At 43.8% G+C, this 13576-nt stretch overlaps 1 protein-coding gene across 1 annotated transcript; it reads right to left on the bottom strand.

Annotated features, from left to right (window-relative positions):
• Positions 1-2192: 2192 nt before the first annotated feature.
• MPC1 (mitochondrial pyruvate carrier 1) lies at positions 2193-12816 on the bottom strand. The gene is made up of 5 exons (XM_069786876.1): positions 12619-12816; positions 7551-7554; positions 5741-5837; positions 3955-4087; positions 2193-3201 (listed from the first exon to the last, which is right to left on the bottom strand). Exons 1-5 carry the CDS (start codon positions 12687-12689, stop codon positions 3183-3185), a joined length of 324 nt encoding a protein of 107 aa, XP_069642977.1. The 5' UTR covers positions 12690-12816; the 3' UTR covers positions 2193-3182.
• Positions 12817-13576: the final 760 nt, after the last annotated feature.

Genomic DNA, 13576 nt, shown 5'->3' with positions numbered 1-13576 from the left:
ATTACTCTGCTACCAAATGACCTCCACATTTGAATCATAAACCAGCAAGCTTCCAGATCAAGGACACTTAATCTTGCAACAGCAGAAGAAATTGTGAGCTATTTTAACGCCACAGTAAGTTACAGTCTAAGTCTTCCCTTGAAGAAGTGGGTCAAGAGATCTCAAGCTCAAACTGGGGAGAAAAGGGGAACAACAGACTGAGAATTTAGCTGGTACTGTCCCCCACTTAAATTCCTAAGAGTGTCACATTCCTTAGCAGCAGTCTAGCAGCACTTGCTCAGAAAGGTGAGAAATTCTTTTCTGTCTGAAAACATGAAAGACAACAGCAGCTGACACTGCAGCAGCAGCCACTGCAGCAAGACAGGAAAGGCCATGTCCTTCCCAGTCTTACTGTTGTGGAACAAGAGCAGTACACACAGGGCAGCACGTGGAATCAGAGCAGCACAGGTTTCTAGTGGCAGGACGTAGCCTACAGTTGCAAAGTTACTAGGATTAAAGCAAACTCTGAAATTAAAACCAAATAGGTATTCCAGAAAAACAGCATGTAGAGAGAAGCCCTATAATCTTATAAATCAAATGCAAATACTGAGCTCTAACTTTGGATTATTATTAATCAGTGAAGCTGGCATAGCCACATTCATCTATCCAATGCTACTGGGGGGGGTGGAGAAAAAAAATTAAAAAAAAAAAAGGCAAGCCATTAGCTCCATTAAGGTATTACAACTCAAGAATATAAAAGTCTCCACAGTCTCTTTAAAACGTTCTCTTTTTGGATTATCCCAGACAGCACCATCCCAAAATGGCCATATGCCAATGTGTCTCAGCATTTTGCGCCAGAGGAAGAGGGTGCAGATTAACCATACAATTATTTATTGCAATAATTCCTCATTTCTCCTCCTTAAGGTATCCCCCCCCCACCACCATCACTTAAACAAAAAAATTTAAACAAAAAAATGGTACGTGAATGGTTTGATAAATAATGCTCTGGAGGACACAGGTCACAAGCCACTTGGTGGCACTCTGCCCATATAAACTTTTTTGTCATTAGGCAGACTGACAGGCTGTGGATCATCCACCCCAGGCCAGAGTTCCCCATCCCAAACTGGGTCCTGTCCCTTCAAGTCCCATGAAGGATGCTTTGCTCCACCTCTTCCCCTTTTTGTAGAAGCCTGTACAGACTGCAGGAAGGATCACTGGTTTCAAACCTAATCAAAGTAACTTGGAGCCCATTTTCCACCTGCAATTCACACTTGCACTACTCCAGTATGAAGAACTTGAGCCTTGTCACAGGGCATAGATAAGGGGGAGAAAGGTAGAAGGAAATACATGAGAAGATATGGTGCAGGCAGCTACAAGGAAAATGAGAGAAGACAAACTCTTGTGAATGGTATTCCCTAGGTAAGGAAGTTAAGACAATCAGCAGGTAATGAACAGTGATCAAAGCAGCAGGTGACACCAGAGTATTCCATCTACTGCAAGCTTTACCCAAGAGCAACCCAAAACACTACATTTCATACCTATGAAGTTCAAGCTCACCTGTAAGTTGTTTTCTCTCCAGAAATAAGATAACAAACTATAAGGTGCTAAGATAATCAGTTATGCTCATCTGCTTATACCTCACTACTCATTTATACAAAAGTCTAATGCTTCTTCTATTCCAGGAGATAGGGAGGGAGAGAAGATGACTACTTCTGTGACAGGACAGCAGTACTGAAGGGGCAGCGTTATGCACTAACTTTTCTAAAGCAACAAGCAGCAGTCACTACTAGTTTTACCCATCCAGCAAAGCATGCCCTATAAGCCTCTTTCTTGTATGCCTGTTAAAAAATTTAGCCATCATGCAGTTGGAAACACAGTGTCAGCCTAGGATTAAGGCAAGTCTTTTAACTGACCATCATATAATTGCTAGAAGACAATATGTAATATTTACTCAGCTGCATAGTGAAAGCCCTGAACTCTACTCTGCCTGTCATGGCAGGAATACTCATTCTCAGCCAAGTACCCACAGCCCCTTTTCCTTGGGGGAAAGAAGTGCTAGGTATTAGGATCCAGTGGACGCTTGCCTGAACTCAGTACAAAGGATAATACCACTTACTTTTCCAGCCTGTTTTTGCTTCATGCCGTTACAGTAATAAAATGACACTCCATACTAAAATTTCACTTCAGAACCTGGTATCACAATATGATAAAACTTTTCAAAATGTGGAAGGGATTTATTGCCATCTGGAACATGTTTATTGTTCAAAAGCACTGCACTGAAATAAAATCCATCACATACATTCTTTGTCATCTATATCTTTAGATGAATGTAACTTTCAGGCAGGTCATGCAGGAAAACCACCCTCCCCATGAAGTCAAAAACTACCAAAAGGCACCTTGTGTCCTTCAGATATTAGACTCCAAACAAGTTAATTTTTTGCCTGTATAAGGATTACATACATCTAGAACAACTCAAACAGTAGGAAAAGAAATAAAATGCATTTAGAACTTCTTAAAAAACAGAATCAGACTTTTTTGCCTTCCTTCATTCAGTGTTACGGTTTTGCTTTTCTGAGTCTTCTTAAATAATGTGCGACTTAAAAACGTATGTTAACGAAGTCTCTTTAATGAGACAAGGCATGCAGTAAGGGAAGAAGGATAGCTGGTCACTTCTAGGCTGCCCATCTACACATTTGTTCTTGTAGATTAGCAAGTCCCTGCTTAAGTTTTTTTTTAAAAAAAAGAGACAGAATAGGAATGAATGCACCCAAGTTAAATGGCTTTTAAGAATATTAATACATAGAACAATGATACCACCTACAGTTCTGTTTAATGACCTCTGTTCATGTTGATCTGAAAACAAGTTTTGTCAAACCATCACTGGTCACTTTTGTAGACTGTTAGATAAAACAAGTTGGTTTTCAAATATTGCTTGTTATTTGGATGACTAACTCTTTAATAAAAGGGTAGTTATTAAGGACCTGTAAGGCAGCAAGACTTTAAATGCAATGGTTTACATTGCTGAATAGTACTTTTTAAAAGGCAAGATAAGAAAAATTAGTAGGATTCTTGGTGGGGTCATTGTCATAATAGGTGTTTCTGGTTTATCCACATTGTAACTGTCACAGCAACTGTAGATGGCAAGTCTTCCTTGGTTGTAATTCGGGATGAACACATTCCCTGGCTTATTTCAAGTTAGATATTTAGTTCTTTTTCTCCATCCTGCCAAGAGAAGAAACAGCTTTAAGAGTGAATATTGACCTGCAATTGCTATAAAAAATGTGGATATAGAGTAGAACTTTAGGAATGAAGGACATTTGGCCAGTTATTTATGCAAAGGCAGGTCAACTTGCAGTTTTGCTCAGTCTCATTTTTTTAATTTATAGTTCAGGAGGCTTCATCCTCACATTACTCTACATGGACTTCTCCGAGCAGAAGAGAGAAAAGCCATAATCCTGACCCATCAGGATTGCTTGGGGCAGCGTCTGCACTACTTGCTACACAATGAGGGCGTGAGACTGCTTGCGGTCTGTCTCCTGGTCACACTCAGTTGGATCTACCGCATATATAGAACAGTCAGCTTAGAGAGGTTTTGCTTGATTTCTTTCAGACATACGACCTCTTCACAGCCTCATGGATGTTTCCATCTCAGGAGTTAGTTACCAGGATGGAGACAAGCAGACTAATCAACATAATGAAACAAATCCCAAAATAGGCAGCAGCTGCTGAAAGCCCTGTCTACATCCATGACCATAAAGGTTTTCAGCCTTTTCTGTGTGCACCCCTCAGAAGCTTCAAAGGCAACAAGTCATAGTTCAGCCTACTGACAACAGGCTTGTTATTAGGTTTGCAAAAGGTAGTGAAGTTAAACAAGTTCAGAAACCATGCAGGGGGGTTTCCACCGCAGCTAAAAGCCACTAACAGAGTATTTCAAGAGCCATCAGTTTGACTTCACCTTATTAAAGTGTGACTTGCCTGTATTTGATCAGTCGTCCTCCTTGAATAAGTTGTGCAACTTCATTAGTCAAGTGGCATGCAAAAAGAAGCCAGTTCCTTGGCTGCACTTTATAGGCAAATCTCATGAAAGTCAAGGAGTAACAACACAGTGCTGAAAAACATGATAGATATTGTTAGTAGATTATTTTTAATATCTGCATTTTGTTAAGGCTTAATTTTCATACTAGGGGAATGTAATGACAAGTAGAACGCTTCTCACTGCTTTTGAGGTTTCCAATAATCCTACAAATTTGGCCACCTTGATGATCCAGTGCAGGAAAACATGGAACAGTGCTAATTTTTGCTACACAAGAAAATGTACAGGGCTGCAGCTTTCCACAAAAACTCATACGCTTTCCTGTAATGCAACTGAAGCCTTTTCAGTTTATTGTCTAAACTATCTCAGCCAGAGAATAAGAGTTAATCCCAATGAGACATGGCCTGTCCTATACAGTTATTCTGACAACTTCTAGCACCGCTTATTTTTAAAAATACTAATAACTTAAATACCGTTCTTACTGGGAACTTTCTAAAATGGACTTTAAGAGAAGGAGGCTTCCATCCCCAGGAAACCATGAACATTGAGAAGCATAAAGCTTTGTTACCTGCTTTCCAGGAAGACAAGAAACAATTTTAATCTACTCTCCTGCCATAAGTGCATGTAAACACTGGAAATTACAACCCAAGAAGTCAGTAGCTCTGTGAAGTTCATTTTTAGCTTTGACAGGCTTACAGAAAGAAAAGAGTATCAGAAAATGAATTGTTCAAGAAACAGGCTTTTTTAAGGTACAGAAACTAGAAGATGGAGAAAAGTATTTGTATGCACACCATCATATATATACTTAGAAAAATTTAAAAAGTGTCCTAACTCTGCTGAGCTGGGTAGCTGCCACCAAAGCACTACTTGCAAAACAGTTTCACTATACTAGAGACTATTCAAACTGGTCTTCCATTTCTAGGAAGCTGATTAAGAGACTGAATTACTCTAAGCAGAACCTAGTAAGCATGAAGCTGTTTCCTTAACCCAAAGGTATTTTGCTTCACAGAGAAGAATTACTCAGAATTAAGTTATTAACTGAGTTAAGGAAGTGACATAATGCCAAAATTAAGCTAATCAATTAAAGCTATCAGATTTATGATCCTAGAGAAGTATTTGAACAATAAAATACAGAGACAGACATATAGGCAAAAGCTATACATGTTCCAAAAAAGGTGGAAAAAATACTGTTTATGCATTTAAAAAAAATTCTCCCACTTTCCATTAGGAGTCATGCTAGCCTCTCACAGGCAAGAGCTCTGCAAGGAGTTAACCTCCCTCAGCTGGTTTTTGCACCCAGCAGACCAAGCATTACTATTTCTTCACTTTGTCAGTGTTAATATTTAAGTCTCACACTAACCAAAAGGCATCATTGTTCTCAATACAAAGAATAAAGTTGTGTAAAGGGATGCATTCTGAACCTGTGCGTGCAGTAGTATAAGATACCAGAAGAATTATACTTTAGGAGTAAGTCTGGTGATCAAAACTGTCAAGACTCAAGACCTGCCTCCCTCCCCCCAAATTACTGGAAAGCCATCTGAAAGAGAGCTCTGCAACTTTTCAGTACCTCAATTTTTAAGTGGCCTCTGAAGTTACGTAACAAGATTTCTTTTGTCTATATCTGCTTTGATCACAAATTTGCAAGCAACTAATAATCTATCACTGCTTGAAGGACAGAATCTGTGCTCTGTAGTCAGTTTACCGACAGAAGTTTGTCTCTGGTCTTACCAAACGTCATTCGGCCACTAATGATTTCTGGAGATTTCTTCATGTCATTAATAGCAGCAACAGGCAGTCCCCAGTTGGCAACTGGCCCCCAAAAGTGCTGTAAAGAGGGAAAAGGAAAATAAAGTTACAGAGACACAGACCTCCTGCACTATTCTTATAGTTTTCCTTAGCTACACAAAGCTTCAAAGGACAGGGTTAAGGGTGAAATTCCAAGTTAAGACAGGGACTACTTTTGATGTAAGGGAGGAAAAACTAAACCCTTCTTTTAGCAGGATCTAGTCTTCAGGAGGGAAGGAAGAGGAACTCACTCAATCTTCTTGCAGACTGGAGAGGAACCACTGTAAGGCCATTGAAATGTAGTTTTATGTAATTATATCTCAGCCATCGTTAAGCAGTCTGATTGGTATAGTCATATAATAACCTCAGATTTACAGCTCACTTCTGTACAGAGAATTAGCATTCATCTCTTTCAAATAAGGCTCCTCAAAAATGTATGAAAACACAAGGACTTGCTGAAGTGAAGAACTGGAATTGTTTTCATGTTATGCTGAGAATGAAGAAATGCTCAGCAAGCATATTCTTCCAAGTGCTTACACCATCTCTTTGAAAGAGCAGGGCCAAGCAAAGAAACCAAATTGTTACCTAGAGCTTCATCTGCAATTGCTGAAACAATTTAGTGACTACCTAAGGCTCAGTGATTAGACAGATGAGTAAAGCAGTTAGCTACAGGTGTGTACGCAGAAAAAACAGAGACAAGAAGTGGGAAGAATCAAGTCAGAAAAACTGATGAGAGCTCAGTTTGATACATATAGTCTAAAAGACTCCAAACTGAGAAAAACAGTCTCTTAAGTCCAACTTCCACTACTGTTACAAGTAACAAAGCTTCAGTAGAATGCTTTTCACAGAAGATGCATGCAGTACTTGCATCAGCTTCTTCTAACAGGAAACTAAGGATGCTCAAAAGTAACTTGGCCAGATACAGCAAAAGAGATGCACCTTGCAAGAAAAAGCTTTGCAGATACCAACCATATCCATTCTTTTGACACTTGCTCTAACTGTAGCACTGCAGATACTACAACAACTTCAAATTCTCAGGGGATATTACTGTAGCACTGCAGATATTACAACAACTTCAAATTCTCAGGGGATATTTAAGTTTCTTCAATTTTAATTCCAAGATACTCTTGCCAGTCTGGATACTAGCTTGTAACACTACATGTCCTGGTTTTGGCTGGGATAGAGTTAATTGTCTTCCTAGTAGCTGGTATAGCATTATGGTTTGGGTTCAGTATGAGAAGAATGTTGATAACACACTGATGTTTTCAGTTGTTGCCAAGTAATGTTTAGACTAAAGTCAGGGATTTTTCAGCTTCCTATGCCCAGCCAGCAAGAAGGCTGGAGGGGCACAAGAAGTTGGGAGGAAAGAGGACTATGTAGTGAGACTTACATGGTACCATTTATTGTCTGACAAAGCTGGTTAAAAATAAGCCAGGTAGCTTGGTTATGGACCAGTATTGTTGCTATGCAGAAGAGTGGCTCCAGATTGATCGGATATCCTTAGCCAAGAATATGGAAAAAATGAAGCCCCTTTGATTTTGTAGCAATTACTTGAGGAGACATTCTGAAGAAGCTAACATTTGGTCACCTTAACCTCAGACTTGCAAATAAATAGTACTCATGTATCGCTCCTGGAGGGTCTGCAGTATGCTTTTCAGATGCAGGCGAGGCCATAACAGTGCTGAGGCAAAAAGACTGCAAGTTCATGTTCTCCCTAACTTCAGCAAAACAGAAGTCCCCTCCCTTTTCTTACCGTACTATTTGAGCGGGCCATCATTGTTTTCCATTCAAAAAGCACATGGAAGAAAGAAGAAAAAGAGTGTTAGTTTCTTTCATAATCAACATAGAGAGGATTGTACCACAAACAGATGATAGGTAGAAGTCAGGAAACTGCGGTGACATTAACCTTGATTAATGCAACAGTATTAAAAATCCCATTTCCCTCAAGTGCTGTCATTGTGACAAGTGTTTGCTGCTCAAGTATCTTTTTCCTAGCAAGATAAAACGCCATTATGGTCTGTGGAAGACATTCATCCCCTGTAGACTTTAAAGCATCCAAGATCCCCAACTAGTTTAAAAGCATGCCAAAAGCCATCAAGGTTGTCATGATAAAGCTAAACAGCTACAATTCCTCTGTGGAAGCTTTCAGGAAGTCACTTGGAATTCTTTGTATACCCACATAAGTAGGTCAAACCAAACGTTGCCAGAGATCTTACTGTCACTAAGCTCAGGCCAACTGTGGCTGTACCAAACATGAGCTATAACCTATTTTCAGTGATCTAACATAAAACTGCACTCCGGTCATGTATGGGGTTCATTTAAGTGATCATCTAGGTACCAATTTATGTAATAGCTTAATGATCTATGCATGAAAGCTAGACTACAGCATATAGTTAAGATTGTTCGCTACTATACCTTTTAAAAGGCTTCAGAACTTTTAAACATCCTCTTTCTAGCAAAGATACTGATAGGACTCTGTTCTGAATTATGACTTACAAGAAACCAGCTACTAATAGAAAACCTACTGCTGACCGAGTGCTGTTCGCCTACCGCTACCCCAAGCTACAGAACAGTTCGTAACAGTCACTTCCCTCACACTGATTTCCATCTTCCTAGAGCACTGTTTTACAAATAGCTATGGTAAGGAAATAGTCAGATCTACTTAGGAAATCACACTGGACATGCATTTCAGCGAGTCTTTGTTACAAGCCATAGGCTAGTTCAAGATGATTTGTTAGGGTGCCCTTGAATGATCTAACCACTTGGTTTTTGTTTTCTTATTAACTGAACTGCAGCAATAGTTAATCGAAGTTCACAAGACAAGTTCACGCTTCAATTTTTTCATAAAACCTTAACTAAACAAGTTCAGATGTGTCTCCTGGCACAGTGTTTTTGTGCCAACAGAAGTCAGCCTTCGTTTTTAAAATGGAAGTTGTTTTCAGGCAAGTGAAAGCCTAAAATAGAATCAAAGTGATGCTATTTTAACAGAGTAGGCAGCTCTGGCTAAGCTCTTGCAAGGTTGTCTTCACATTCACATGAGACTGGAACAGCTATTATACTCCTAGAAGAGGGCTTATCAAGGTCATATAGACTCTTCCAGAAGCAAGCATCCAGCCCCAAAGCTCTGCAGCCAATACAGCTGCAACAAATGCACCACATCCAAGGGTGAGGATACCGCAGCAAGCACATGCATCTATTGCTGAAGTGACTCCATTCCAAATTAGTAGTTTCCAAGAACTACATTCAATCCCTTGACAAAGGCAATACTTCGTACTAACATTTCCAGAACTGCGGACAACAACTGTTGGATTTATGCACTCGGTTTCTATGCATCTGCTTTCTGTGATGTCTAGACACACAAGAGGAACCAACAGCTGGTCAATACCTTATATTGCTACTAGAATTCATTCCAAAAAGGCTATATTGGGGAAGATTGAGTTTTCCAAAATTTCTGCATGTATTTTCCTCATACTGGCAATGAGGATATTAATAGGCCAGAGACCATTCCGCAAATACAGATGAACTGTCACTACTCATTTCCCCCACACAGCCATCCCCTAAGTGGAAAGAATACTACCCTTCTGCAAGTGTGAGATTTTTCAGTTCTCATGTCATACAAGATGATGACAGCAGGCACCACATCCTTCAGTTTCTAGCACAGACCAGTAGAGGACTTATTTTTAAGTTCTTATGTCCTTGTGTTTAAAGATTTACTAATGAGGAGAACTGAAGATCAGCTAATTCTAGTTATATTACTGATACTAATTCTCCTAAAATTAATTTCAGTTAGAAGAAAGGTCCTGGACAGCTTCCATCAACAAAAGTGCTCAAGCTTGACAAGAAATGAACTATCTATTTCAAAGCCACCTACATTAACAGAGTCACTATATTTGCATTACTGCTGAGTCATCAGGAAGAGACATTTCAGAAGTGCCCCAAAAGATGGCAATCTCCATGCTTTATTTTTCTATTACCAGAAGATTTTGGGACTCCTTGGGATTGATTATGTGACTAAAGTAATTTAGGCTTCTACCACAAGAAGCTGACAGAGCTTGTCTAAAGCAGCCTATAGGTCTTCTCTCTCAAAAGAGGAGGACAGCTGTTTTATTGGATGCTTTTTCAGAAGATACTGCTTTAAGTCATTAGGATAAGAAGTAAGAGGACTCAGTTACCTACTATTAGTGGCTTAGATAATACAACTTTATAGATCCTAAAAATGTCAACTGTCAGTAGAAAAAAAATGCAACTTCAAGTTCACAATATATAGAGCTACCAAGCTTTCATATGCTAATCAGCTAGTTTTAAATTAACATTACTGCTGCATTTCACAAGAAGCAGGAAAAGTCTACCTACAGCTTACATTCTTACTATGCTTACTTTAAAGCATTAAGACATGGTTAGGGTAAACTTATATTTGCATGATTTACAGTCACTCAGATCCTTATTACTCACCACTTAAGAGAAGCCAGATGTGAAACTGGCAGTACAATTAATTATTAATGACAGTTTTAAAAGCAATTTATCTTGTTTCTCTGTGCAAGATCCAAAAGCTAATCCATGATGTAATGTAATTCTAATGCCAGATATATCCACCTGAGAAAAGCAGCATGCACTCATTACACTTGCTTTCATGTTTTCAAGTTACAAAGCTGAAACTGAAGCTCCTTATTCCGACAGATGTCTGCAAGTTTTGATTGCCCCAAGCCACAATAATGGAACACTCAATTCCACCGCTTTGGGTAGCTTCAGTTATTCTATTCAGGGTCAAACAATTTGAAGCCAAACATTGGTATCACAAACAGCATCCCAATTCATCATTTCCCACAAACGAGTTTCACATTTATAAAGCCTTCCTTCACTGCAGTGATTAGATGCTGATTTTTAGAACAGATACCAGTCTCAGACGTTTAAGGAAACTCTTGCTCTATGAGCAAGACAAGAAGGAAATTTTCTTCAGGATAGAGTCCCATAGCCTGGGGAAGCAAGAGCCTTCAGGAAGGAGTGCAAAGAGATAACAGCTCTAAAGTATATATACTCAGTTTCTTCTACACAGAAGACAGACTACAGTCTTTTCTTGACAGTTATCCAAATTTTAAACTGAACATAAAGCCAACCACTTAGACACTCCTCTCCTAGTAAGCAAGAAACAATGCTGAAAGGCCATACCAAATGGAGCAACTGACTTTAGCCTTTCATGACACACCCAGTAACAGCAGTACAAATTAAGCAGGTATCTTTGTACATAACAAGGCAGAACCCTTCCCACAAAGGCAGAATCCTGTGGAATGCTCTTTTCTGCAATACAGTCTTATTTGTAGAGCTTATTTCAAGACTAGAACTCGGATGAATTACAACTGAAAAGGCTTATTTCAGCTACCTTTTCAGTCTTTGGTAAGGAAGGAGATACTTCCAGTAAGTAACTGTGGTAGTGTTAGGAAGCAGCCATTATCTCTTCTGGATTTTTGTTTGTTCTTCTAAGTACAGAGCAGACTACTGTTTTACTGGCCATTTACATGCTTCACATGAGTTCTGGTACAATTAACTGAATGTTAACATTAAAATACATCTATCAAGCTTACACAATATCCTGAAGATTTTCAAAAGGAATCCACACAGAAGCCTGCTCTGACCTTTCTTTGCTTTGCTTCAAGGACATTCTCTTCCATCTCATATTTTACTTGTCTTTTTGCCCCACCGTTTCTGTGGAACTTGATTTTGCAAATGCCACACAAACCCTTCTGCTTACCGAGCCTTTATATTACAATCCCTCTTCCATGTGGGCTTACACCATCTCCTGCTACTTTAACCAAGACTAAGTTTCTCAGGCACACAGATGTCCTCCTACATGTTTGCTCAACATCAAAGATGAGTTGCAATAGATGTAAGTAGAAGAGCAGGCAACAGCTATAGCGAAAGGTTGCTCAACTGCTTTTATTAGAAGAGCCCATTTTTATTTGTTTAGTACTGTCAAACTGCTCGTCATCCAAAGAAACTTCAGCCTGCTTACTTGAGGCTGCTCCCGTACAGCGGTTCAACCAGATTGAAGCAAGCATGCCACAATCGTATCTTGAAGACGTTCTTGCGAGTTCCGTTCAGGATGCCATACCCCTTCCCACAGCACACAAACTGAACCTTGACACAAGTACGGAGCTGTCTGGGAGGCGACTTAAGCCATATTCCCATGGAAGAGTGGCTCCAACAAGCCTCCGAAAAGAAGCACCAACTTGCTCAGAGACGGCAATAAGCGCCTTAAGCCTGCACCTGTTACCACGGCCGCTTCCACCCGCAGCCGGCCGAAGCTCTTCCCGCCCTGGTTGCGGGCAGCGCTCAGCTGCCCCCGGCCCCCGGCGGCCCCCCCCGGCCGGCGCTGGACGGCGCCGCTGGCTGTCGGGGCCGGGAGAGGGACGGGGCCGGAGCGGGCAGCTGCCGCGGCAGTTTCAAACCGCGTCGCCGCGCTTCAAGGTCAAGCCCGGTCTCCTCAGGGTGGGGCGGGCGGGAGGCTGGCTGGCTGACTGACAGCCTCCGCCAGCCGAGGGACGGACTGACTGACAGCCGAGGGGACGACAGGCTGCGCCGCGGCGGGCCGCCCCCGCGACCACCCACCCCCTCGGCACCTCCGGGCCAGATTCTCCCTCGCCCGTGCCCGCCCGGCGAGGGCGAGCCCGGCAAAGAGGCAAACGACGCCGCCCGGCCGCCCCGAGGCTGCGGCGGACGGAAGGCGGGTCGCGTCGGGGAAAGGACGCCGGTCCCCGCCGCCCGGCCCGGGGCAGAGACGGGCGCGGCAGCCGGCGACGACCCCCCCCCCCCCGCCCCGCGCTCACCTCATCAGGTAGTCCCTGAACTCCTTGCTGCGCACGTAGTCCACGGCCTTGCGGCCCAGCGCCCCCGCCATGGCGGCCCTCGGCGGCAGCAGCGCCCGGCCCGGCCCGCCCGCCTCGCGCGCTGCCACCGCCGGCGCCGGTGACAACTCCCCCGCGCCCCCGCCCGGCGTCCGCTTTACGGCAGCGCCCGCGCCACCGCCCCCCCGCCTCCGTCACCGCGGCGCTCTCGGCGCCTATTGGCCGCGGCGGCCCCGCCCCCCTCCTCCCCGGCCCCGACACCGGGGCGCCGGTTATGGGGAGGGGGAAAGGCAGGGTGCCGTAAAGCGACGCGGCGGGAGGAGGAGGGGGGGAGACTGTCGCAAAGCGCGACGAGCTGGGTCGCCGGCGGCAGAGCTGCCGGCATTCCTTCGCAGCCCGCAGGGGAGAGCCGTGCGGCGGCTTTCCGAGCCGCTATTGGCTGCAGGGCGGCGGCTGGTGGCTTCCCATTGGCCGCCGAGGGGCGCAGCCCGCCGCCCGCGCGATGTCTCGCTCCGCCCCCCTCCCCCGCCCTCAGCGGCGCCTCTGAGGGGCGCAGGTGGGGCTGGGCGGGAAGCGGCCACCGGCGGCGGGGGGGGCTCGGGGCGGCCGCAGCCCCCCGACCCGCGGTGCCTGTGTGCGTCCGCTCAGACGCCGGTCCGGTTGCCCCCGGCCTGGGTCGGGCCGGCCCCGAGCAGCGCCGGCCCCGGCGGTTGCAGCCGTGAGGGCGAGGGGGGTCGGGCGGAAGGGGAAGGGGAAGCGCCCTGGGCCGTTCCCCTCACAGCGGCGGCGGCCGTGCCGTGTCCGCAGCGGCCTTTGCCTTTTCTGCGGAGCCCTGAACGGGCGAGTCTCTGCTTCCTGCCCTCCCCGTCGCCGCGGTGGCCGAGGTGACCGAAGACACAAAGCTAATCGTAGAACCAGCTCTGTGGTTTGGGCTGGAAGG

This window comes from Haliaeetus albicilla, chromosome 7 (genome assembly GCF_947461875.1).
Source record: "Haliaeetus albicilla chromosome 7, bHalAlb1.1, whole genome shotgun sequence".
Taxonomy (NCBI): Eukaryota; Metazoa; Chordata; class Aves; order Accipitriformes; family Accipitridae; genus Haliaeetus; species Haliaeetus albicilla.
Note: the sequence above shows the minus strand (reverse complement) of the source record. Positions and strands in the feature narration are given on the sequence as shown.

Bases quoted from the DNA above. Each gene is read 5' to 3' on its own strand.
- MPC1 (XM_069786876.1), bottom strand. From the start codon at position 12,689: ATGGCGGGGGCGCTGGGCCGCAAGGCCGTGGACTACGTGCGCAGCAAG. The intron at 4,088-5,740 runs GTAAGACCAGAG...CATGTTTTTCAG, and splicing joins TAGTGGCCGAATGACGTTTG to CACTGTGTTGTTACTCCTTG.